Source organism: Marmota flaviventris, chromosome 3, assembly GCF_047511675.1.
Source record: "Marmota flaviventris isolate mMarFla1 chromosome 3, mMarFla1.hap1, whole genome shotgun sequence".
NCBI lineage: Eukaryota > Metazoa > Chordata > Mammalia > Rodentia > Sciuridae > Marmota > Marmota flaviventris.
The window spans coordinates 87212504-87237447 of record NC_092500.1 but is presented as its reverse complement, the minus strand read 5'-3'; the positions used below and the strand labels follow the sequence as shown (position 1 = coordinate 87237447).

The following is a 24944-nucleotide window of genomic DNA, read 5'->3' as shown; positions in this document are numbered from 1 at the left end:
TTTGTCAATAGTCATATCTTTAGTAAGCCAAGTTGCCAAAAGGGGAATAGGATTTTTAGGCCATAAGTTCTTCAAAAATCAGAATAACAACCGAAATCATGTAATTTCTTCATAATGCTAAAGAAATTTTATACCCTATATGATAGGGACCACACATTCAATTTGGTTAATACTGGTCTGGAACATGGTAACATTTTATGATAACAGATTATGAAATATTTTACAAAGTAGTTTTAATTAAATTCCAAATGTATTCATATAACTAAGGTTTGTATAAAAAATAAATATTTACTTGAAATTCAAGTAAACACCATAAATATCCTTAACACTATTATTTCAATGGACCTGTTTCATTTCAATGTAAAACACATGGCAATTTACATACAATTAAATCCTTTCTAGTCATTTAGAGAGGAACCAATCCTATAAGAAATGAAGGACAGGATGGAGGAGACCTTTAGCCCACCTACTGGCTTGACCAAAGGTTATGAATCCATCCCAGTTTACTTCAAATGAGTATGTCAAAGGTAACCCACAGGCCATTTCATGGTGATTTATAGCTGAAGCCTGCAAATCTCCTTTATTTAATGATAACCTCAACAGAGTCATTAAGGCATTCTTTGTCTTCATGGCAGTGACCAGGAGGGAAGGATGTCTTTAAAGAATTCTAAGAGGTGATCACTATTTATACAGAATGTCAATTAAAGCCATATCCTGGAGACAAAATAGTTTTTTCTCAATATATTGAGGATGTTTAGCAGATTATTTCTTCTGCCTATCAATGTTATAATATTAAATCCAAGATACAGGCCAAAGAAAATTCAAATAAAAATGAAAAGGCTTAAAACTGAGGATCAGGTAAGAGTTTGATTTTAATTATAATGATCTTGAATTTGTATTAAAGCTCTCACAGCATAATGATTCCTAAGTGTCTGTATTGAGTTAAGCATGTCATGAAGCATGAGGAATTGTAAGATTGATTTATCAGATATTCATTTAAGAAATAGTCAATTAAAATAATTAATGTGTAGTGAAACTCGGCTGTAATGCCTCATGTTTAATTTTTCCCAGCCCATAACATTACCAGAATAATTACAATTCACATTTTGGGTAGTATAAAAGATTTTAATAAAACAACCACAATGACATTGAAACAGAAGAGTTTTGATCATACTATTTAGAATGAACTAAGAAAAAAGAATGAGTGTATTTGCTTTAGATTTTTATCTTATTTCAATGCTGTTCTGGAAAAATAGAATGAATCTGTAATTTTGACTTTTCTAGCTTTGGATGGAATATATATATATATATATATATATATATATATATATATATATATATATATATATAATATGCACATATATAATATAAACAAATAAGTCTGTATATGGAGGAGGTATTTCTCTACCAATTTTGAGCTAGATTGTTTGGCATAAAAGAGAAGCAGAGAAGGGCAATCTTACAAAGATTATCAAAGGAAGGGGCAACCCAAAATTCTCTTTTCTAAAAGTTTATTTGGACTATCAATTAAACAATATAACAAAACTAGAAAATACTGGTATAAGCCTTTGTCTTTCATTTCAACATTCACTTAATTCTGTAGCAAATGTAAGAGAAGCCAGTTACTCAAATATGGATTCACAGTAAACAAATTCATAAGGCTAATGTATAAGATAAAATGCCAATTTATTGATTAAAACCTGTTGCTGAGTATTTTAAGGCATGCTTTTCCTAATTTCAAGATACCTGAAAAAGCCATTTTACAATCAGAGAATCCAACAGTGAGTACTTCATTCAGATCAATAAGGTCTGGTAAGTAATGCTTGCTTCACCACAAATAATATTTCCCCAACGATCAGAATATTTCCTAAATACATTGTATTGACAAACTTTAACAGGGTAAACAATTTTTTGGTTCTATAATCTTTTGCTGGAAAAAGGCCTCTCTGCAGAGTACAACTTATCCTAGGTATAAGCATATTTTGCTCATGCTGAATAGAGATTATTCTCCAATGATGTGAGCCACTGACCTTTGATTGCTCATTTTTCTAAAAGAAACACAGCAATGATTACAGGCCAAGTACTGTGCCTGGTGCCCAAGATGAATAAGATATGATCCTTCCCTGCCCTCAAGGGACATCCAATCACTAAAAGGAAGACAAGTGAACCAAAGCATTATAAGGTGTTTACTCATATGCTTTTAGAGCATGTGCTTGTGCAGTGGGGTCACATGTCATGGAACAACCAGTTCTTTATGGATGTGATTGTTGAGAGAGATAATATTCAGCACGTGCCAGACAAGGAGGGGAATGGAATTAAGAGGGCAACAGCACTCTAGAGAAGTAGAGTGGCACTAACAGGAACAAAAAGAAGTGATCTATTTGGAAAATAAATTTCTGGGACATGGGAGAAAGGCAGAAGTATAAAACTAGGTTAGTGAGATAGGTGGAACTAGATCACAGAAGGTCATGGTAAGAAATTAGGCCGACCCCAACTTTGAGACATTTCATCTTTACATTTTCATTCCACTTGAGTTCACTCACAAAGTTCTAGAAATGCATCACATTCCGCCATACATCTTTCTTCAAAATTAAGTCCAAATCCATGTACCCCAATCCTTTATACCTTTGTGACTCAGCCCAGGCTGTCCTTCAAGAGTATTCAAAATCTCATGTCTTTGGAAAGCCATGTCTTTATCCTCCTATCTTCCTATTTCTTCTCAGGGTAGGTAATAACTTGCTTTTTTCCATATTATTATTGAGTGGCACTTTGCCCCCAGCATTTTGTGTGTTATCTGCCTCCCCCCTTATGTTGTACAGTGTGTTATTACCCTTTTTTTATTTTACCATAGTGCTCAGCACATATGTCACAGATGCTCAAAAAGGTTTACTAAAAAAATTTTAATAAATGTTTTGACATCTTCTGTATCTCTAGAAACTTTATCCATGGATGAGGTTCATTACATGACTTTTTAAAAATTGTATAAATCAGTGAAGAAACATCATTTTCTTTTAAGCAGAAGCTATCTCATTCAGAACAAGTTATATATTATTAACTGTGTGTTTTAAGAGGGTCTTATACCTTAAATGGTCTTAAGAACATTTTGAAAGAATATTTTAAAAACATGCTTTAATATTTCATTTTGTCTAATTAAATTCAAAATACTTCATTTTACATGCCCAAAATTCTAGAAAGAAATATGGCTACACAAATATCCCAAAAGTTTATCTTATAATAGATCAAAAATATGTTACTGATTTTTAAAAATAAAATTCCTATATAGACACATTATCTTAAGTCATCTTCTATTAATACATGTAATTTCGCAAACACATATATTATAAAAACTAAATCAAAAGTAGTGATAACTAAGGGTTCACTTCATATTATTGAGTTATTATGACACAGATATTTAATCTCATACACAATCTATTGAAAGCATATTAAGGGTCAGCTACTTAAAATTCATTTGACAAAGGAATTTTTTAAATATGATCCATCTTACAGAACTGATCTGTCCTTTGCTTATTTTTCCCAAGTCCACAACTATAATTCCAGATGTAATAGGTCAGATTCTAGCTCCGTGTAACTCCATGAATGCTAATGCAAAAAGACAAGAAAAACCAAACCAAACCAAAATTACCCAAACCTTCTCTTAAAATTGGATCAGAACCATCATTATATTTTAGATAAATGACAGCACTATTTGCATGAAAATTGGCACTAAAAATTCCATCATTTGACCCAAAATTCTTGTCTTGCCCTATACTCATGTAGGGTTGGCCTGAATATTGAGCTCCCACTGACTTAAAATGTAACTTTGATCCTCAAAAGAATTGCATAGAGAAGTATAGAACACAAATCTGTACCTATTTAAGGACATTCCTGTTGCTGTCATAATGCTTTTTTAAACATACTTCACAACAGTATTTTTTTCTGATGTTATTTTAAGTGCTACTGGAAATACCACAAGACAAGAATTTTTTCAGCATTTCATCCTTTCTATTTTTGGTCTCAATTTCTTTTTCTCCCATTTATGAAATATCTACACTGCCAAAAGTCATCAAAATTGCACAACAAACATAACAGCTCAAATTATATAATAAACTAGAAGAAACAAGATTCCTTGGCTCTTGAAAGGTCCAGTTTAAAAGAAAGTTTCCTACAGACCCAAAGCCGGTAATGGTTTTGCAAAACACTGCAACAGAGCTTTAATAACACACAATTTGTGGTTTTGGAAAAAACATATATAACATAATTAGTCTTTTCTGGTATTCACAAATAATTGGGGGAGAAATAATTTTTTCAATGTTTTTGAGTATACATATTTTCCTACATATTAATTTGGCAATATGAAACCTGAAAATAAAATTTTGGTCTTTATTTCCTTTAGAGACATCACCTTTATTCCTTTGAAAAATCAAAATAATAAATAGTATTTCTTAAACTTGGGTTCTCAAAGAGTCACCCAATGAATGAGCTGGTCTATTGCTGGAAGTAACAACTGCCAAAAGCTGTGCAATAATACAATTTTAAGTCCTGCAGCTCACAAGGGGGGAATATGCAATCCTAAGAAGCATCCAATTATATTATCTATAAGAAGGTTCAGGACTGGGAAAGGGGCACATTGTTCCCATGGCAACCTTAGGTACACGATTCAGGTTTGGGGAAATTTCTACCTTCCTCTTGATATTTTATTTAGATGTATTCCTTAATGAGCAAAATTCTTATTTTAATATAGCAAATTTTAAAAATATTCTAAGTTAAAAAGAAAGGTTTTAATATTATTCCCTATTTCCAAAAAATAAAGGAGTCATTCTATATTTTAAATGAATCGTGTTTCTATATTCTCAAATCATATAATATATGAGATAAAGGATATGTGCTTGCAAATTCCTCTGATCATATTAAGCAGACCCTAAATTCACAATCCATGCAAATTGCAACATTAACTGAGCATCTGCTGAAGACATTTCCTCCCCCCCACACATTTAATACTAATCAAGTCATACAATTTCTGGTCTTTGTTTTAAAAATCATAATTAAGAATGTCTGTGTTCTTCAGTTGATTATTAGCACTAATTGGAAACTATATTATTGATAATGGAGAACTTCATTGTCTTAGAACTTTTTGGACAGTCTCTGGATTAAAATAGTCTTTATGGTTCCTTAAATGAACTTTGTGCCGGCAATGTCATGTCCACATTGCTATGTGCATCAGTAAATGTGAAAAAGGTATAGCTAAAAAAAATCTCACTTTATGGAAAATAATACAATAGGCATATTCAGAGATCTTTGTGTATAAATCAATATCAGTAATATAAATTGAATATTAAGTGCATCATGAAAGTATATGCTTAAATAATTCATATAATGAAAAAAAGATTAAACAAGAAAATAATCTCTTTTATCTATTGACATTTTACAGAAACATTACAGAAGTTTTTGTGTGTGTATGTACTTGTGTTTAAATAAGTGACATTGATGCTTATATAAGAGGAGTTGTGACTTTTAAAAAGCCTATAACTGGAGAGAAGAAAGAAGGAAGGGAGGCAGAGGGGAAAGGAGGAATGATAGAAGAAACAGAAAAAGATGGGCAGAGGAAGATAATGAAATAAAACTGTTCCCTGTAAATATCCAACTCAGGAGAGTTTGCAAAAATATCCCAGGGACAAAAACAATGCTATTCATAATTGAAAAACTACCCTACTTCAGTTATTTTAGGATTGGAGTGCATTTTCCAGTGATATTTGTTTTTAAAGGTAGCTGGAAGTCTGTTGAAATTGGAAGATCTTTTGAAAGCATACTGGGTTATTATAAGTTATGGGTAAAAATTGAAAATTTAAAAGGTATCAAAATCAAAGAGCAAATTAATCAGAAAATAGGGTTATTTGTTTGCTTGTTTGTTTTGTTTGTTTTGGTACAGCTTATTAGCCTGCTCAAAACACATTAAGTAATAAAGGAGTCTCCAAATTCTTAATAAGCACTAGAATATAACAACTATAATTTTTAAGGTGAACGTTTTAACATCAATACTTATGGGTCACTAATGCTGAAAAATAACTCCAAGAAACAGGCCTTACAATTTGTTTCATATGGATGGTTACAAGTACTACCAATTGTACTTTTAAAAAATTATTAATTAAAAAATCCTTGATAAGTAGGGGAATCTGAAAAATAAAAAGAGTCAGGAAATATGTCAGGATAAATCCATCCTGATGGCCTTTACTTGCTGCCTTTCTTAAGCTGTGTGTGACTGTCTCTTTCAGTCTGTGTACCCTATCATATCCCTCACCAAGTACTCTATGCTGTATGATCACTCTATGCTGTCCACTTCCACCTTCAGGTCCTAGGACTCTAACACTGATGTGGTCAATTCATAGGTATTTTCAAATTAGACTGCCTTCTCTGTCCGACAGCAATGTCAAGGATGTCATTAGGATACATATTCCAGAATGTTCCAAAGGAAGTACTGTATTCTAAACAAATCCTTTACATGAGAAAGTCTTGTACAATTTGGTCCTTCTCATTTCCTAACCTCATTCCTTATCACACTCGCTCCCTCATGTCCACTACATTTCAGATATCTAGCCTTTCCTCTGAACTTTGAATTCAAAGCCTCATTCCCAGATCAGGGACTTTGCAATTGCTGATCTACCAGTTTGGGAACATTCTTTTCTTAGACCTCTGCAGGTCTTCCTTTTCTGGACTGAACCAGAGAAAGGGCTTCCCTGAATACTATTTCTCAAGAAGGCCTAGTACTTTGTCCTTGGCACTCTGTAACTTTTACCAAGTTTTATTTTTTTCACTTACCAAATATAAAGCTATTGATTTGTTTAATTGCTTAGAGTTTGTCTCTTCCCATTAAACTGAAAAGTCTTAAGAGACTGAACAACTTTGTTCACAGCAGTAGTTCTACTGCCTTTAGCTAAACTTGGTACATGGTGGGCATAAATTAATCCATGTTGAATCAATGAATGGCAGGTGTAAGCACAGGGTGCTACAGAACACTGAAGAGAGGCAGTCCTTTGAGAAGAACAGAGTAAGGAACAGAGGTAATAATTACACACCAACTCTATGCGATTTTTTCTGGGCTCCGGATTAAGCTAGACCTGAAGTTAGAACATTTTTTTTTTCATCTTACTATAAGTAAATATACTTTGTTTTTGCTTAACCCAGTTTGGGGTAAGTCTGCTGTCACTGGGAACTAAACAAGAACTAACAAATAGAATTGTTAATTCTTGTTCAATGGAACAAGCTAAAATTCTAGAAAGTTGGTTACAGCTTTATTTAAATAAAAACATTGTGACATTGTTATTCTGAATAAAATAATGCCCTCTCAGAAAGTGGTGGGATCCCTGTCATTGTAGGAATCTAGACAGAGGCAAAGTCACCTGTGACTGAGTTACTGTTTGTTGAACTGAATAACTTCTGGGCTTTCTTCTGATTTAATCTTCCATGATTCTATAAATAAAATATCTTACACATTTTTAAAAAATCATAAACTTTTGAAGACTGAGTTTGGACCTGTCTTGTTTAAATTGTTATCTGTTTTTTAACTCTCACATCTACCTCTGTTGAATTTCTGTATTGATTTCTTTCTGCTCTGTTTGGTAACATTTAAAAACATTAATACAAATCTTTCTTCTCTCTAGAGGAAATTTCAAAGAAAATCTAACAAGTAAGCATACATATACATTCTTTCCCATCACATGAAACAATTTTAAAGGAAATTTACACATTAGAGTAGCTCTGTGAAAAAGACCACCTAATTTTTTTTTTAATTTACTGTAAGCAACATATATTTCATTGACAAGGAAAATCAACTCTGAGTTTTGAGCTGTGCTCTTTGTCTCATGTTTACTCTCTATTGAAATGGTGAGCCCTAAGATGCTGAAAAGGGTCAGTTAGCAACAGCTCAAATAATTGGTCAACAATTTAGGATAAAGAGTGGAGGATTTCAACTCTTTTGAAGTATGATTTCGGAAGGGAAATTGTAATTCCCCCAAAGCTAGCTAACCATAGGTGAGTGCACTTCCTGTGTTCTCTGTCTCTGATATGTTCATGACTCAGCATTTTTCGCTGTCCAGTTCACTGAGATTGTAGGACACACTCCTATCTGTGACATCCTTTTATATGGTTCTGTTTCTTACTTCCCTAAATGATTTGAGTTTTGACAGCCTGGTTTTTAGATTAAAATGTTTTAAACATACAGCTTTTTAGACAGGGGATCTCCTTGGGGTTGACTCTAGTTTAAAGGGCAACTTTCACTTACAAAATTTGATTCTGTGGGTCTTCCTATGCAGGCATATGTTCAACATCCCCTTCTTTCCCCACAGTTTATTAAAAAGCTTTAACATGGCTCATCATGCTGTGTTTGAGACAGCTTCCTGTCAAAACAAAATCAGTATACCAGAAACTAGGCCAGTGGGATTCAGAGGACATTACCTGAATCCCTCTGTATATTTTGCCTTTTCATTTAGTGCTTGGATTATATAAGTCTGTTTCTTTGTTTTATCATTTTTTTATGGTACAAATGAGACCAACAACCCCCTTCCACATGATAAGAACATATTGGCAAATGACCTTTCAGACAAATGATAACACTGATCTCAGAAAAGCCTGTGTTAAGTACCTACCTGTCTGAGATTGCCATCAGCTGCATATAGATGAAAAGTGAAGGGGGAACCTCATCATGGGGGTTCTGTTGATAACGCTTCATTAATATATTTCACTTTAGAAACATGGGACTACAAAAAGAAAACTATTTTATTTAAAATGAGAGGGCAACTATGTTACATCCACTGTAAATATGTCCCACCCAGGAAGTGATGATGATGCTGATAATGGCCATATTTACAGTTTAACTCCATGGGGTGTTTTCTTCTGAAAGGAATGTACCTCTTAAGTATGGCACATCCATAGCACATTTCAAAGGCTCACAAAGTAGTTATTTCACAGATATGGATACACAGAGAAGGGGATGTTCAACAGCTAATCAATAAAGCACAGAGCAGCTATGCACAGCAAAGTAATAGGGACATTCTAGCATTTAATTAATTTGCCAGACAGTGTTTAAAGCATAAGAATAGGAAATGGCCAATTCCAATGCAGTCATAATCGGCTGAAGCTAATCTCATTCTATTCTGAAGTTGTAGGAGAAATGGAATCTGCAAAAATATCAGGCCCAACAGTTTTAGAATGGATCAGTGATTTTATTTGATACTGACATACAGAGGTTAGTGATAGCTACTCTTTTGTTAACATACTATTTCAGCACTAAGGATTACTTTGGGGCACTGTGTTCAGAGACCAATCCTAGCCTGCACAGTGAGTAATGATTATTTGAGATCTTGACCTGAAAAACTCTAAGAATAAGTCAAACAGTGGTAGTCTCAGGACTTTTACACATTGGAAATAATACTTCTAGAAACTACTATTACTCAACATTTTTTATGGGCAGATGAAATATGAAAAATATGAAATGAGGTTAAAGTTATATTGAACATTGTATTTTGAACTTTTCACCATGGAAATATTCCTGTGGTGCCCTTAACACTTGCTAGTCCTTTTAAAACTTGGGAAATTTCCTTGATGTCTTGTCTTTAAAGAGTGGTTTTGTTATAATACTAAATATAATTTGCCTTTATACTTTGCGTTGGTGGTGGTAGAATTGGTTGTTGTTATATCGTATAAGCGCTTTTGTATTTTGCCTTTCATCCCACTTGGCATTATAAAACATTGTCTCAAGTTACTAAAAATGACTTCATTTCCCAAATCTGTTAGAACAGATTTGAATTTTGATTATCCTCTGATTTCCCACACTCCCAGCATATCATTAAATAATCTTGTATGTATACCAGTTTGTAACTCACAGTATTAAACTACAGAAATCTACCCTGAAGATCAGAGTATATGGATATGTTTGATATCCATATCATGATAGCATGAAACTATCTGATTGGTGCATTACAGCATAAAATAGGTGGCTGATAGGAGTCATTGGCACAACTGATATTACTAAGACAAACACTGGCCACCAAGTCGGAAAAGATCTTCATTACTGTGCCTGTGAAAGTGGATCAGATAACAAAAAGTTCCAGCTCTTCCTCTTGAATCTGAAGCAATATTTATAAGGATATTGCAGCAGAAACAATCTGATTGTGTCTGGTCAGCTTGTTGGGGCCATTTCTGGCTTGTCAGAGAAACATTTCTTTTCCTTGTCATAACTCCCAGGTGCTACTGCTGAGCAAATGGGAACATCACTGCCAGAAGTATTTGAAAAGAACAAAAAAATTGATTTGGACAATCTGTGTGTTCGTGCCATTGATAGAGACACAACTGTGACTAGGGGTATGACTAGGGTCACAGCAAGGTTAAAAGAAAAGCACCCAGGAATTCTCTCATGTCATCAGCTTTTCACACTAGCTGTTCTTAGTTGCTGCAGGCAATATATAGGTTTCCATCGAATACCAAGAGGTCTTCAGTAGATTTACAAGTTGCCCTTCAAATTTTCCCAAGGGGTGGTTATACTCTTACAATAGTAAATCACTTAAAAATTGAAGTTCAGATGTTTAGCACAGCTATGGACATAGGAAGATTTGATAACATAAAATTATAAAGCTATTCAAAACTAACAATTATGGGAGTCTTGTATGAAATAGCATACATTTCTTCTGACTTACTGTAAACATGATATTGGCTCTATTTTTTTAGAATAATTTATTAGAAAACAAATGTATGAAAAGATCACTTACTATCACAAATCAAAGGCTTTCTAGGATCTTACAACATGGCAAAAAAATTTGCAAAATATCTTAAATAGACAATATGTGGTACAAATATGAAAGTTGCTATATACAAAATATATTGGTCCATCCAGAATTTAAACTGACAACAAATTTAAATACTTGTTAGGGCATTTGAGCAACTCAAAACAACATTATTATATATGGGATTTAAGCTCCAAATATTACTCGATTATACATTAAATTATTTTTCCGTATTTTCAGGGCAGGATTTTTGTAAACTTTTCTACATAGTATTTCTTGTGCACAAAAGTTCATGATGTTATACTTTCATTCACTGTTATTTACCAATACTTAGCCATCAACTTGGCTGTGAAGACACACAAGCTAGGAGAATCTCCATCAAGAGCTAAATATATTTACTTTAGTTGTTCAATAAAAAAATGTAATTGTGGAGTGGGATCCAGAGGAGAAAATTTAAATGATTGATAAGGAGACAAGTGTCCATGTATTTAGAAATATTATAACTGCTGAGAATTTTTAAAAACATGCTGATGGTCTTAATTATCTATCATACTATCAAAGCAAATTAGATGATAAAAATGTACATGTGGCACATGGCTAATGAAATCAAGGCATTAAGAAATTAACCAATGATAATATAGCAGGCATTAATGCAAATATTTCACAGACAGTAAGTTTAAGGACATGTAAGTCAGTAAGCAAGGCTGTCCTGTTCTCCAACGCAAATTTTTGAATAGACCAGATTTCTTTTCCTGTTTTCCACATTTACAAAATACAATTCCTGTGTGTTGTATTTAGAAGTTCACTGTGAGTCCTCTGAAGGTTTCTTTACCATTTAATATTATAAATAATTATGTTCCTAGTCAGCAGTTCAAAGCTCAGTACAGCACTTGTACAACACCACAGGCAGGTCAGGTGACCTTTCTCCAATTCTGCACTCTCTGGTGCTGAGGACAGACAAAGTGATATGTCTGTCATACGCCATTACCATTAGAACAGAATCTTGTTCTTTTATTACAACTGAACTCCGCCAGATTTCTCAGCAGGAATGCTAAGTGAAATCAATGTCTTGGATTTCCAGGCTGAGCTTGGAGGTCACAGCCACTCTATCATTTCTCAGCATTATCCTTTCTCTCTCGCACACACACTCCCTGAGCCTCCAACTGGCACACAGCAGATTGAAAACAGCATGCATCAGAGGACTCATGCTGTACAATTTTACAGTCTTTTGGAGCCCCCTCCTTTTGATTCCCCCCTTCCATTTTTTGCAAATTGCAAATAAGTTTTGTTTGTGTCCTTCTCTGGAGTTGTGACTCAAAGGCAAAGGCACACCCAGGAAGACCGGCAGCTAGTAAAACTCAGAACACAGTATGAATTTTGACAGCCGTCAATAAGATCATTATCCTTACATCATTGCCTGGCTACGACTTATGATTCCATTGCCCTAAACAGCAAATCTTTTATTCTAAACCATCAATTTGGTTTATGCCAGGTAGGTATATAGAAAACACAAAGTCCTTAAATAAAATAATTCTATTGTATAGTAAGATAAACATGAAATTTGCCAATAAAACACACAGCAAATACCCTGAGCCACTAAAAATTGATTGTTTATAAACATAAATATGATAATAAATGATAGCTGTTATACATAAATGAAATAACTCTGTGAAGTCAAAATGTTTACTATGCTATGTGTAAATGTTAATTCTATGCAGCAAGGAAGTAAATTCCTATATTGTAATGGGTGTTCTTTATTTACTGCTAGTTGTATTATTATTATTATTATTTTTTTGCTATGTTCTTCATTAAAGTGACCATGATACTTGTTGCTGTGGCTATTTTAAATTCACTACATTTTACTGCAGAGTTAAATTAACATAAGCATATAAAGAAATCTTTTCTGACAATAAAATTGGTTGTAGACTATGGTGGAGGAACAATGAGCAAGGGAAGGACATATTTTTATTATATTGTCACTGTCATTTAAAAAGAGAGACTTTGTTAAACTTTACGTATTTTACAATTGCAGATGGAAGGAAATACAATACCTGCTTTTTTTCTTAAATTTTATATGGCAGAAAACTCATGAAGGCTAATTTCAAAAAATAACTGAACTTCAAAGATAAAAGACAAAATATATTTTAAATTATATATAACAATAGAAACATAATCTACTCTTTCACTAATATTAAATGAACTAATATTAATTATTTTTTACTAATATTAAATAAAGGTATATAACATCACAAGGTGTGGCAGAATTTTAACATTACTAAAATAATTGGCCTTCTTTACACAGAGTTTATAGTGCTCTGTGAGCATATAGAACCATATAATTCATAAAGAAGACTCCTAATAGTGGCAAAGCAAAACTTCAGATCACTTTTGTACTTGCCAGGATTACCTACAAAAGTATCATTGTAGAAATTGCTCAATAAGGATTTGCATCGCTGGTTGAATGAATGAATGAATGAATGAATGAATAGACAAATGAATAAAAGCATAAATAGATGAGACTGGCGTCAAAAGCTTTGTGATTATTTGTAAAAGTGATTTAATGAGTAGATATTAACGACAAAAAGTTTAACCCATCAGCTATTTAAAATTGAACTATGGATCCTAAAATCCTAAAATGAAGCATCCTCTTACAATGCATAATTCTGAAACATGATGTGAAATCACACAAGTAAATCAAGGGAATAAAAACAGAACACAATACCTCACAGAGCTATCTGCATGTGACAAGGACTATGGTGTAACAGCTATTTATTTTACTCAAAGTTAGCCTGAACATGGAATACATTAAAACTGCTGGTCCATGGAGACACCAAAATATCACTGCTTTAAAATTAAATTTTGTTCAATAAATAATTATTACTGAGTTTTAAAAATTTACATGCTGCTGTGATTATAAAGAAAAGCAGATCAGACCTTAGACACGCATTAAGCACAGAACATGCAAGGTCCATTAAACAGCCGAAACAGACCTTAAACGTGGCTTATGTGTATTCCCTAATGTCACTGCAGGGTGTACAATATTTTTTGCTATGTATTTACACATAGTACTGTGAATCATGGTCCAAGGTCTCTGTCCAGGTTAAGTTACACTCTTAATGTGATTTTCTCTTAATAATATAGAAAAGGACTTGGAAGTTATGGGAAGGTAGATGCTGGAGTGGCCTTTCCTAATCCGTCGATCCCTTTTTCATTCCCAATTCCCTCTGGAATAGTATGTAACTGGGAAAGACATCCTAGAGGAGTTGCCAAGTTTTTGGAGAAAGACTTTTTAAAAAATAAGCTGTTATATATTTTTCTTTTGATATTTTCTACTCCTCTTCTCTGTGTTCCTTTCCACTGTTGTAACTACTCTTACCCTGTTACTCATGATATATTTCATCATCTCCATCCATGGAAAGGAGATCAGAAGCAATTTTCTACATAGTTCAGAAAAAATTAATTTTGGGGTAAATTAACTGTTGTTAGTGTTCCATTTCCTATTTTCTAACATGGTAAAAAATTTGCAGTTATTTTTCCTGAGTAGTTTCATGGAATACTACTTAACTGTCACTCTTATGTTGTTCACAGAAAGCTTAATTTATTCATACAACGTCATATATGTAAGGCTTAAAATAAAAAACATTTTGAATCAATTTTTTCTGCTTCTTTCTCTGTTTAAGCTGAAACATACACTACATGAACTTTCCCAATCTCCTTCCATGTGTTCCACATGCTTCTTAACTGCAAAACCAAAACTGCTTCTAAATAGTTTTACTTCTAATACTATTATTATCTTTGCTTCTTTACATGATAATCTCAGTGGATGGGTGACATATCTAAAATTACATCTATACCATGCCACATTATAACAGTTATTGATATTTTTAAAAAAACACTCCATATGTCCTAATCCTACTCATACTTTGAGATCTATTTCAGTTCCTCTTTCTCTGGCAAACACTTCACTTCTCAGTGAAGTTAATCTCTTCTTCCTAATAACTTCCAATGTGCCTTATCTGTCTATGTCTTTATAAAATGTATTATTTCTCATCATTGAATACAGCTAGTTGGCTATTTTTATATGTATCTACTTTATAAGACTGTAAGTCCCTTGGGCATAGAATACTTATCTGATAAATTATTGTATAATTTATTTATCACATTTTTATTATAGTTGTCTGCATGTGTTTGCTGATTAATTGAACAAATGAATTACTCAGTGCGTTTATGTAAATTTACATGAATACTTATTACTTCTGCTAGACTCTTACCTCCATGTACATAGTTTGCTGTCATATAATTGATAATAGACCTTCAACAAATACCACTGAATGAAAAGAAAAACTCTTAGGTGGCAACATAGGAAGCTTCAAAAGGGTACCTTGCTTTTGGGTGGCGGGCTGTTTGTGCTCTTGTCTGTATGGATGCTGGTAGGAGATACAGCAGCACCAAGGTTGCCTTGGGGTATGCCTGGGAGCTTTCCTCCTGGAGACACCTGCATTGCAGCTAGCTGGGCAGCATATAACTGCTACAGAAGTAGAAGAGAGAGAAAAAGACTAATCAATAATAAACAATGCACCTTTCAGAAATTACTCATACTCAGATGTGTTATTTTTTCTCTAGGTATTTTTGTTTAGATCCTGAAATACTTACGGAAAGTAGCTGTCATCTCAACTTAATGACTAACATCTTAGGGGAGGAATGACAGATACCACATAGATGGAATCTCTGTCAGTATGTTCAGGGCCTCAAAGCAAATCTATAATAACTCTTTTCCAATGTCTATGGGAGGCAAGTATATCACATTATTCGGTCAAGAGCTACTTCTGTACTTTAAATTCACGCAATATATTACAAAAGAATGCAGCTTCATGTACACATAGTTTTCTTACTATCCATGTTGGTTCAATCCCTATATATCTCTTTCTTTGACTTGTTGAAATGGGTACCTATAACAATTTTTCTGAGCATGAGTTGCATAGAAATACAAAATAGGCATTCAGTGGGAATCAGAAGAGAGTATTTGAAGAATGTTATCTGGTCAGTCTACCTACATTGATAAAAATTAACTGGATTCTTTCCAGAAGTTCAATTTACTTCACAATATAAACACAGACAACTCTCAAAATTATCTTGAGGATTAGGGTTTTACAGAAGATTGCCTACAACATACACTCTCCCACTAAGCTATCACTTAATAATTTTTATTAAGTAACATAGAAAACATTCTTTAACAAGTCATTAATAAATTACAAAGAAAATTTTTATTTCATAACAACAACCATATGGTAAAGTAACCTAAAACAAAGGAAGTTGTTTTACATTGAAATAATAATATTAGATGTTAAGATTAATACTCTTTTAAACATCTTCATTCAACACTTCATAAAGATTTTAACAATCTGGATGAGAAAGCAATAATGAAACTTTATAATATATGTGTGTATATACATATCCTAATATCCTATTTTCCATTTGTCTTGAGAGTAAATAGCTTTTACTATGCAAGGTAGCATTTCTGTTACAAAGTGATTGATGCTAAAGTAAAAAGCTCTCAAGCACAAGTCCTGTGGAATGGTTCTTTGGATTATCTTGATATTTTTTCCTGAAAGAGAAATTTCAAAGGATAAACTTGTTCAAGATAGGCCATAGGTCCTGATAAATGAGGTCTCTCTACAAAGCAAAACTGAAAAGAGTACATATTTTCATGAAAATACACATTGCTGTTTCCAGATACTATGATATAGATGAAAATAGAAAATTAAAATCATTAATAAAATAATACCTTTTTTAATGCAAAGCGATGAAAGATACAAATTCCAGAGAAAGAATGAACAACTTTAGTGAAATATATTTAGATTATCAACAATTATTGTCCCTATAAAGTTATCTTGTGTTAGAAAAACTATATTATTTATAGTTTTATCAGAAGAAAGGATAAAATTAAATTGCTAAATCTTCAATTACATGAAGAGTAAAAGGATCATTCACTTTAAATATGATGAGAGTTTACTATTTAAAAAACAATGATCAGAATTGAAGCATTTTCCACACTTATGTTAAAAAATGTATGCATTATATTTTGTACTTAGAAAAGCAGTTTTTTCTGTCATCATTCTGAACCATTTATAAAATCATTTAGAATATTAAATTCAAATTTAAAATATGCCCAGCTGATACATAATATTAAAAATATATGTATATTAACAGATTAGCTAAATAACAATATTATGCTATGTAAATTTCATATTTTATTGTATATTGTGCTCTTGTCTTTAAAAATATAAGTCCACTGGGTATTATTACTACAGGAAACAATACCTATTTCTGCCTAGGCACACCAAAACTGAGATTGTTTCAGAATAGGAAAGATGACATGTCTTAAATATCTGTAGGTAAAATGAATAATGTGAACAATACAGCTATTCAAATTTTAATTTTGTTTCTTAAAGAATTACTTCATAATATTGAAAATTATTCTGTTATTTAGATAATTAAACAACTTGATTAATTACCCATAAAAAGGGATTCAATAATTAAGTATAAATCACTATAGTCAGATTTACAACTTCAAAAAATATTTTAAAAAGGGTATAAATACTCTCAAACATTTTATTGAATTTAAAGGTTGAAGATGGTGCATGTTTGAATTAAAAAATCTACTTTATTCTCTTAGTCAAATAAATGAATTATTTTTATCCTTTAATAAAAACCATCAGGTTTAATCTGAGTTTGGTTGTCCTAAAAAATGCTTTTTGAACTGAAATGGACACAAAGATTGTGTGGCTTACAGCTGGATGAGAATTCAGATCTGTCTGTGCAGAGCTCTGTCTTTTTAACTGTTCTACTATAAGAAGAAACAATGGTCCCTGAGGGAGCAAAAATATTGAAAAGACAAAGATGTAGGTTGTGGTACTATCTAAGATAAAAATGAGAGCTGATTATAGGTTCACAGACATAAAACATGCTTATGAACACTGAGCACCAGGGAGACATGAAATGATAATCAACAAACAGATTCCACCTAATCCTGTGTGATTGTTTCCTTTAAAAAAAAATATTGTCTGAGGGAGTTGTGGGGAAGATGATAAGGAGAGGGAATAAGAATATGATATTTTAAGTAATATAAAAACCCAAAATTTAATTCTTACCAGGGTTGGAGTATTTTAGAGATCATAAAAAAAATTCTAACATTAGTTTCAGGGTAAGAGTCAAGGTATCCTGTAAGGATAAAAGACTCTTAGTCTGTTTAAACACAAAGTTCAGCTCAGCCTTCTAACTTTAGTGTATCCCAAATTGTCTGTGTTGGGTTAAAAAAAATTAATTTAATTAATTAACCTTATATTTAATCTTTGGGTTTCATCAGCTATAGTCAAAAGAAAGATGTTAACCAGATTTGTGTTCTAAAAAATAAATGTATACAATTTAAAGAAAGATGCAGAACAAGATAGTTGTTGACAAGGTATTATAGAGGATGGTGTGGAACAGTGAGTGGTAGGAAAGAAAGGCAATGCATTTGAGTGCACATCCTGGAATGCAAAACAGCACTGTGTCTGCAGGCTAAGGAAGTTCATCCATGGAAGCCCTTGAAATGCAGGGCAGGGTTTAAATTAAAAATAGAAGTAATAGAAAGCCACAGGATGGGAGCAACACATACATGATGTGTTTAATTAGGCAGGAATATAAGCTATGAGGTTTTAAAAATTTAGAAGTGATAGTATCGATCATAAGAACTTAGTTAACATAACTATTGTGAAAAAGATTAGAAAAAAAATCAAGTCATAGTACAGTGGACACATAAATATCACCAAATAACAGGGGGAAAGAAACAAGAAACACTGGAATGAGATGAATAATTTAATATATAAAATACCTTCATTTTTACATATGTGAGTAATTGTCTATCATATATTCTTTGTAAGATAATCAAAACACATAACTATTTTTTTTAGAAAAGGAGGGACTGATTTATGCAGAGAAGTTTCCCCATAATCCTGCATTTTGGTAGTAAAAGTGCTGGGACCATTCAGTCATGTACTTCCCCTAAAGTGTAGCTCATTAAATTATTGAACTTTTTTTTTTTTTTTTTTTAGGAAGAATTTCAGCACTGGGGAATTCAACCCAAGGTCTTCTGCATATTAGAAACTGAAATATATCCCCAGCCCCAAATGCTTTTTCAAGTTTGAATAATATGATGTTCTCTACTTACAACAACATTAGCTTAAATTGTATCTATCATAGCCAAGCCTAATCATTATTATTTTTTTTTATATAATTCATTATCATGTGTACCAAGCACTACTGGGCAGTTCATTTATAGGCTCTTTCTGATGAGCTGTTATGGTCCAATATTGGGTCCAAAAATATCTAATGGGAAGATAAATAACAGATATTTGAAAATATAATGACTAAATGTTGCTATTTTGAGAAAAAAATCATACAATTGGTTTTTGGACAACATGGCTTTTATGACACAGTTATATACAGTAGTTAGATAGAATCTTCTTGTGAAGATACTTGCTTTACTTGGACATGCTAAGCAAGAACTTTTCAGTGCTCAGAGTGAAGAAACTTCATGAAACACCCCTTTCAATTTCTAAGCTGACTGCCTTAATTCATACAGATAGTAAATTTCTGCCACTTCTTCCTAATAGCGTATTTTCCCCAAATTGCTAGAAACACAGCTTCTGCCATTGGCTACTAGCCTAGTGTCTAACTGCCATCTGGAGTATTTGGATTCAAAACATTAAGCACTGACAAAAATATCTATCATGATCTGTTGCCCCAAACCATTAACTGACAAGTAAACTCCTTGAAGGCAGGGATTATATCCCTATCCTTCAATGCTTTTTCAGAAAATAGTAAATACAAGGACAAGTAGAATTGAATAAAGGCAAAAATGGACTGTGTAGAATAATAGCATTTATTATTAACAAACACAGATCTCTTGTGCACAAGTAGTTAATTCAGATCATGATAATGATTATGCATGAAACTAAAATTCTGGAAGGAATTTGATGCACTTCTACTTCTTGGGAATTAGAAAGAAAGACTCTGTGGTGATAACATTCACTTTGATTCATTCATTTTGTTTACTTAAGAGGGCAAATAAACATGACTTAATAAATAAATCTGAGCATAAGAACACAAGATATTCTAATATACTCCTCATAGTCATAACAATATCTAAATAAATCACTTTGGAAATATGGATGGAAAGAAATGGGTAGAGATTAGTTTTTAAAGTTCATTACTTTTCAAAATATAACAAAACCAAGAGTATAAGCATATAGATATTCTTAAATATTTTGGAAAAAAATGGAAAATGCCTTCTTCCTCAGAAGGGAATATACATTATTTAATTGTTGAATGTAAAATATTTATTACTTAGAGAGTAAAAAGCATATAGTAGGAACTATGGTTGTTAGTAGGTAGTAGTTGTTCTTTGGGGAAAAAGAACAGGTTCTCTTAGTTCAAAGCTGAATTTTCTATTTATATTTTTATTCATTGATAAACACATCTCCAACTCTCCCCACCCACCAGATCCTGGTAGATATCATTGTATGTTCTTCTTCTGTGGATTAAACTTTTTCAGATTCCATATAAAAGTAATCTCATGTGTTGTTCAGTGCCTGGCTTATTTCACTTAACATGATGTCCTCTGGGTCTATCCATGTTGTCATAAATGACAGGATCTCCTTTTTTTTTTTTTTAAAGGCTGAATAGTATTCCATTATATACACATACCTCATTTTTTTTACCCACTCATCCAGTGATGAAGACTTTGTCTGGTTCCATATCTTGGTTATTTTTAATAACACTGCAGTAAATTTGGAAGTGCATATATCCTTTCATCATGTTTATTTCATTTCTTTTGAATATATACCTAGTACTGGGATAGCTGGAGTTTTAATTTTTTTATTTTAATTATGATCAATTATCAGTTCTTCCTTTTGTGTACATGGGAAGTCTGCATAAAAGGCACGGGAGATAGAGATGACCCTATGCTGAGAGCCACAGCCAAGTCAGGATGGTGCCTAGCATTGGAGTGGTTGAGAGGTGATGGCAGGGAGCCATTAAGATGATGATAATTAAGCTGTGTATAATTGCTGTGACTGGATGATGCTGGATTGGGGCAGGCTGTGTATTCAGTTGTATATGGACCCCTGCTGTCCGGCAATAGGGCGACTCCTGCTGCCTCAGCGCCCGCCTTTTTTTTTTTTTTTAATTTTTTATTGTTGGTTGTTCAAAACATTACATAGTTCTTGATATATCATATTTCACACTTTGATTCAAGTGGGTTATGAACTCCCATTTTTACCCCGTATACAGATTGCAGAATCATATCAGTTACACATCCATTGATTTAGTTCTGTGAAGTTTCCCGTTGAGTTCCTGTTGAGTTGGGGGGGGGGTTCCCCGGGAGTTCGCAAGGAACCTACAAGTGCCTCATGGCGGCTCGGTTATTTTGTGCCCAGTCAAACTGTGGCAACCCTATATTCAGTCATTTACATAGTAGCCAATAGTATGTAACAAGGTTTGGTTTGATCCAACTGTCTTTCTCTACTTCAGGTTTAGATTAGGAGGTGAAGACAAACCTTCCTTATTGTGAAGACACTAAGTTATGCCATCATACTCTCCCTACCTTTTTTTCCTCTCTACATTTCTCCTCCTCAAGTCAACAAGTTCAACACATTACTAGGAACTTGGGTACAAAAAGCATTTGAAGAGAGATAGGGGGGAAAAAAGAACATTACAATTATAACTAAAAAACTCATCTTTTTTTTTCAAATAGTATAGATAAAACATACTGATTCCTGTAGATGATTTGTGAATTTTCACATTGTCATTATCAGAATGGAGAGTGCAAGACCATATAACCACTTAATATTTTTTATGATGAATGAACTGTTTATTTTATGATCAGAACCTTGTTATCCAAATAAAATCTTTCATCAAGCACCAATACATAAAAGAAAATAAGAGGTATGCCATAACTGAATATAAAATCATTGTATATACCTTAAGATTTACTTAAATGAGGGCAATGAGGTTGTTTTAATTCTCCCCAAGAATTTAAGTAGGCATAAGGATAAAGTTGTAGCCCTTTGTCATCCTTAGTAATCAAGAAATTCTTGCCTCAAAAACAGTTACTTCCAGACTTTCACATAAGCAAATATGTAGACTTAAATTCTAAAAAAATTTACAAAAAAGAATTTTACAGAGTTAAAATTTTCCTGATTAATAGCATTTTGTAGTTCAAATATACAAATATGAAAGATCTGACTTTCATACTTAGTTTTGTCATCCCAGGGACTGAAATTCGACAGTAAAAGTTAACATATAGTCAACATGTTAAGTATTTGGAATACAGATTTAAAAAATGTGTGTGCTGTCATCTATTATTATTTAAAAAAATAGTTAAATATGTGCTTTTAAAGTTTAAACAAAACCTGAAAAGATATATGTTAAATGTGATATGCAGGAAAACTACTTATTTTTCTTTCTTTCTTTTCCTCCTTTTAAGGGAAAGAACAGGAAATAGCCTTTGTGAGGAAAAAAATTCAGAAAGCAATTTCAAGGCTCCATAAGTGTTATCTTTATAGCTTAATTTCAGCTTCTTAATGTAACTTAAATGTGGAGTTTAAAGAGAAACTAATGTACTGGAGAAAATCTTTCAAAACATATCAGCATGTTTCAATGTGAATAAATTTGCTTTGCACATTATTTTTCATAATGTTTCTTTGTAGAAAATTATCAGAGCAACTATAGTTTAAACATGGACTTTCCCTGACACCGTCAGCATTCCCTTTCTATGTTCTTCAACTGTGTTGCCTGAAAACAGCATCTGCCTTAAATTTGCTGAATATCAGGGCAAAGGGGCAAATAGAATATCATGTGCCAAATATATAAAATTTTACAATTTATGTATCAAGCTAATGAACAGGGCAATAAAAGATATTCTATTCTCCTGTCTTGACAAATATACCATCAAAATTACCTGGATGCAAGTTAAAAAGCACATGAGAAACCACATCATAACCATTAGGATGGCTACTATTAAAAAACAGAAAATTGCAAATGTTGGCAAGGATGTATGAAACTGGAACTCCATGTGTTGTTGATAGGAATGTAACATGCTGCTTCCGCTGTGGAAAATAGTAAGACGGTTCCTTGGAAAATTAAATAGAATTCGTATACGACCCAGCAATTCCACTCTGGTTATAGACCAAAAAGGATCAAAAAGCAGGATCTCAAAAAGATATAGGTACAACCATGTTCCTGGTAGCATTAGTACCAATAGCCTAAATGCAGAAACAACCCCAGCATACCTTGACAGATGAATGGATAAACAAAATGTGGTACATATATAGAGTGGAATGTTATTCATCCTTAGTAAAGAAGGAAATTCCAACACATGCCATGACATGGCTGAAACTTGAAGAAAATAAGCCATGTCAAACAAGTAAGTAGTGGCAAAGTGACAACTGTTGTATGATTCTACTCATGTAAAGTACCTAGAGTAGTCAAATTAATAGACGGAAGGTAGATTGGAAGTTTCCAGGGATTGGGGGTAGGGCTTATTTTACATACACACACACACACACACACACACACACACAATGATCTGGAGGGATGTGTTTAAATTCACAATTCTTTGTTTCCTTGCAGCTTCCTGTTAAAATATGGTGGCACAGGAAGGACAAATTTGGGGCTGTGTCTGTGTTGCTTTTCTTCCCACTCCCAGTAGCTTCTGCCCAGGATGGACTCAGTTCTTCATGACTGACTGACTTGCAAGGAACTTCTGAGATGGGGGCAACATGGCAGCTGCCTTACTACCCTTGAGGCCTCAATTAAGTACAGAATGACGCTATAATGGAGGAATATTCCAACAGGATGGAATATCTGAGTTAATCTTCAAATAAACCAAAAATAAAAATCCCCATAAGCATTTAACATTTTTTTTCTGTACATAATAGAAGAACTTTTCTTAAGAGACCCTCTTTTCCCATTTTAAAATGTAAGTATAGGTCCCTTCTACTACTTTCAGGCCATCTGTGAGGTCAATCTATTTTGCAATGTGTGTGCTGTCATCTATTATTATTTTAAAAATAATAGCACTACTGGGGCAAAGCTAGAAGAAACTAAAGATAGCCTGACTTCTTTCACTTAGTACATTTTTGATGTGTTATTACTTTTATTAGCAGTAGTCCATTCCACTATATTGCTAAATAGTATATTCCTTTGCAAGGATATTATCACACTTATTACCTGCTTGCAACTGATGGACACTTGGGTTATTCCTAATTTTGTCTGTCATTAATAATCCTGCTATAAGCATTCTGGTGCAAGCCTTTGTGTGTTTTTGTTTCTCTTGGCTATCCAATTACTAATATTGCATCTGCTTACTCATATATATATATGACATATATATATATATATATATGTCATATATATATATGCTTACTCATATATATATATGACATATATATATGTCATAAGTAAGTTCATGTTTGCTTTCTAAAGAAATTGCCAAACTTTCCAAATTGGCCAAGCTATTTTACATTCCATTGCAAGGTATGAGGGTTCCAATTACTCTACATTCTCATCAACACAAGGTACTGTCTTTTTAATTATAATTATTCTAGTAGGTATGAAATGGTGTCTTACACTAGCTTCAAATTGCATTTCTGTGATGACACTTAGTATCTTTTCATGTGCTTATTAGGCATTCCTATGTCTTTGGTAAACTATATCCAGATCTTTTGTTCTTTTTTTCTTTTATGTTTTTGTTTTTGTACAAATTGGGCTGCATTAAATTAAACTAATTTTTATGTATCTGAATTTAATTCAGACTTTCAGGGAGGCTGTACACAAGGGTTCAGTTTGATAGCAGAGTATTGCTATTCTCAAAAGATTCATAATAATAATAAAATATGATAAGAGTCATATAAATAGTTTTTCCTCTTGAATCAATTTTAAATGCTTATATAATAACTAATTTTTTAACTTTTAATTTTCAATATCCTAATGGGGAAGAGAAGAGTGAAGTGAGCTGCAAAGGGTAGAATGCTCTTGCACCCATCAAGGAATCAGTGCCTGTGGAGATAGGCCTCTGAAAGTTGATGCCTATCATTAGCCACTAAGATTACTCCTGGAAATCTTGAAGAC

At 32.9% G+C, this 24944-nt stretch overlaps 1 protein-coding gene across 23 annotated transcripts in view; it reads right to left on the bottom strand.

Moving 5' to 3' along the window:
* Sox5 (SRY-box transcription factor 5) overlaps positions 1–24944 on the bottom strand; it is a 960217-nt gene that overhangs the window by 54592 nt on the left and 880681 nt on the right. For all 23 annotated transcript variants that reach the window (XM_071610082.1, XM_071610083.1, XM_071610079.1 and 20 more), the window contains one exon: positions 15154–15300. In XM_071610082.1, the coding sequence (XP_071466183.1) occupies positions 15154–15300 (147 nt within the window). The remainder of the gene's footprint in view (positions 1–15153; positions 15301–24944) is intronic.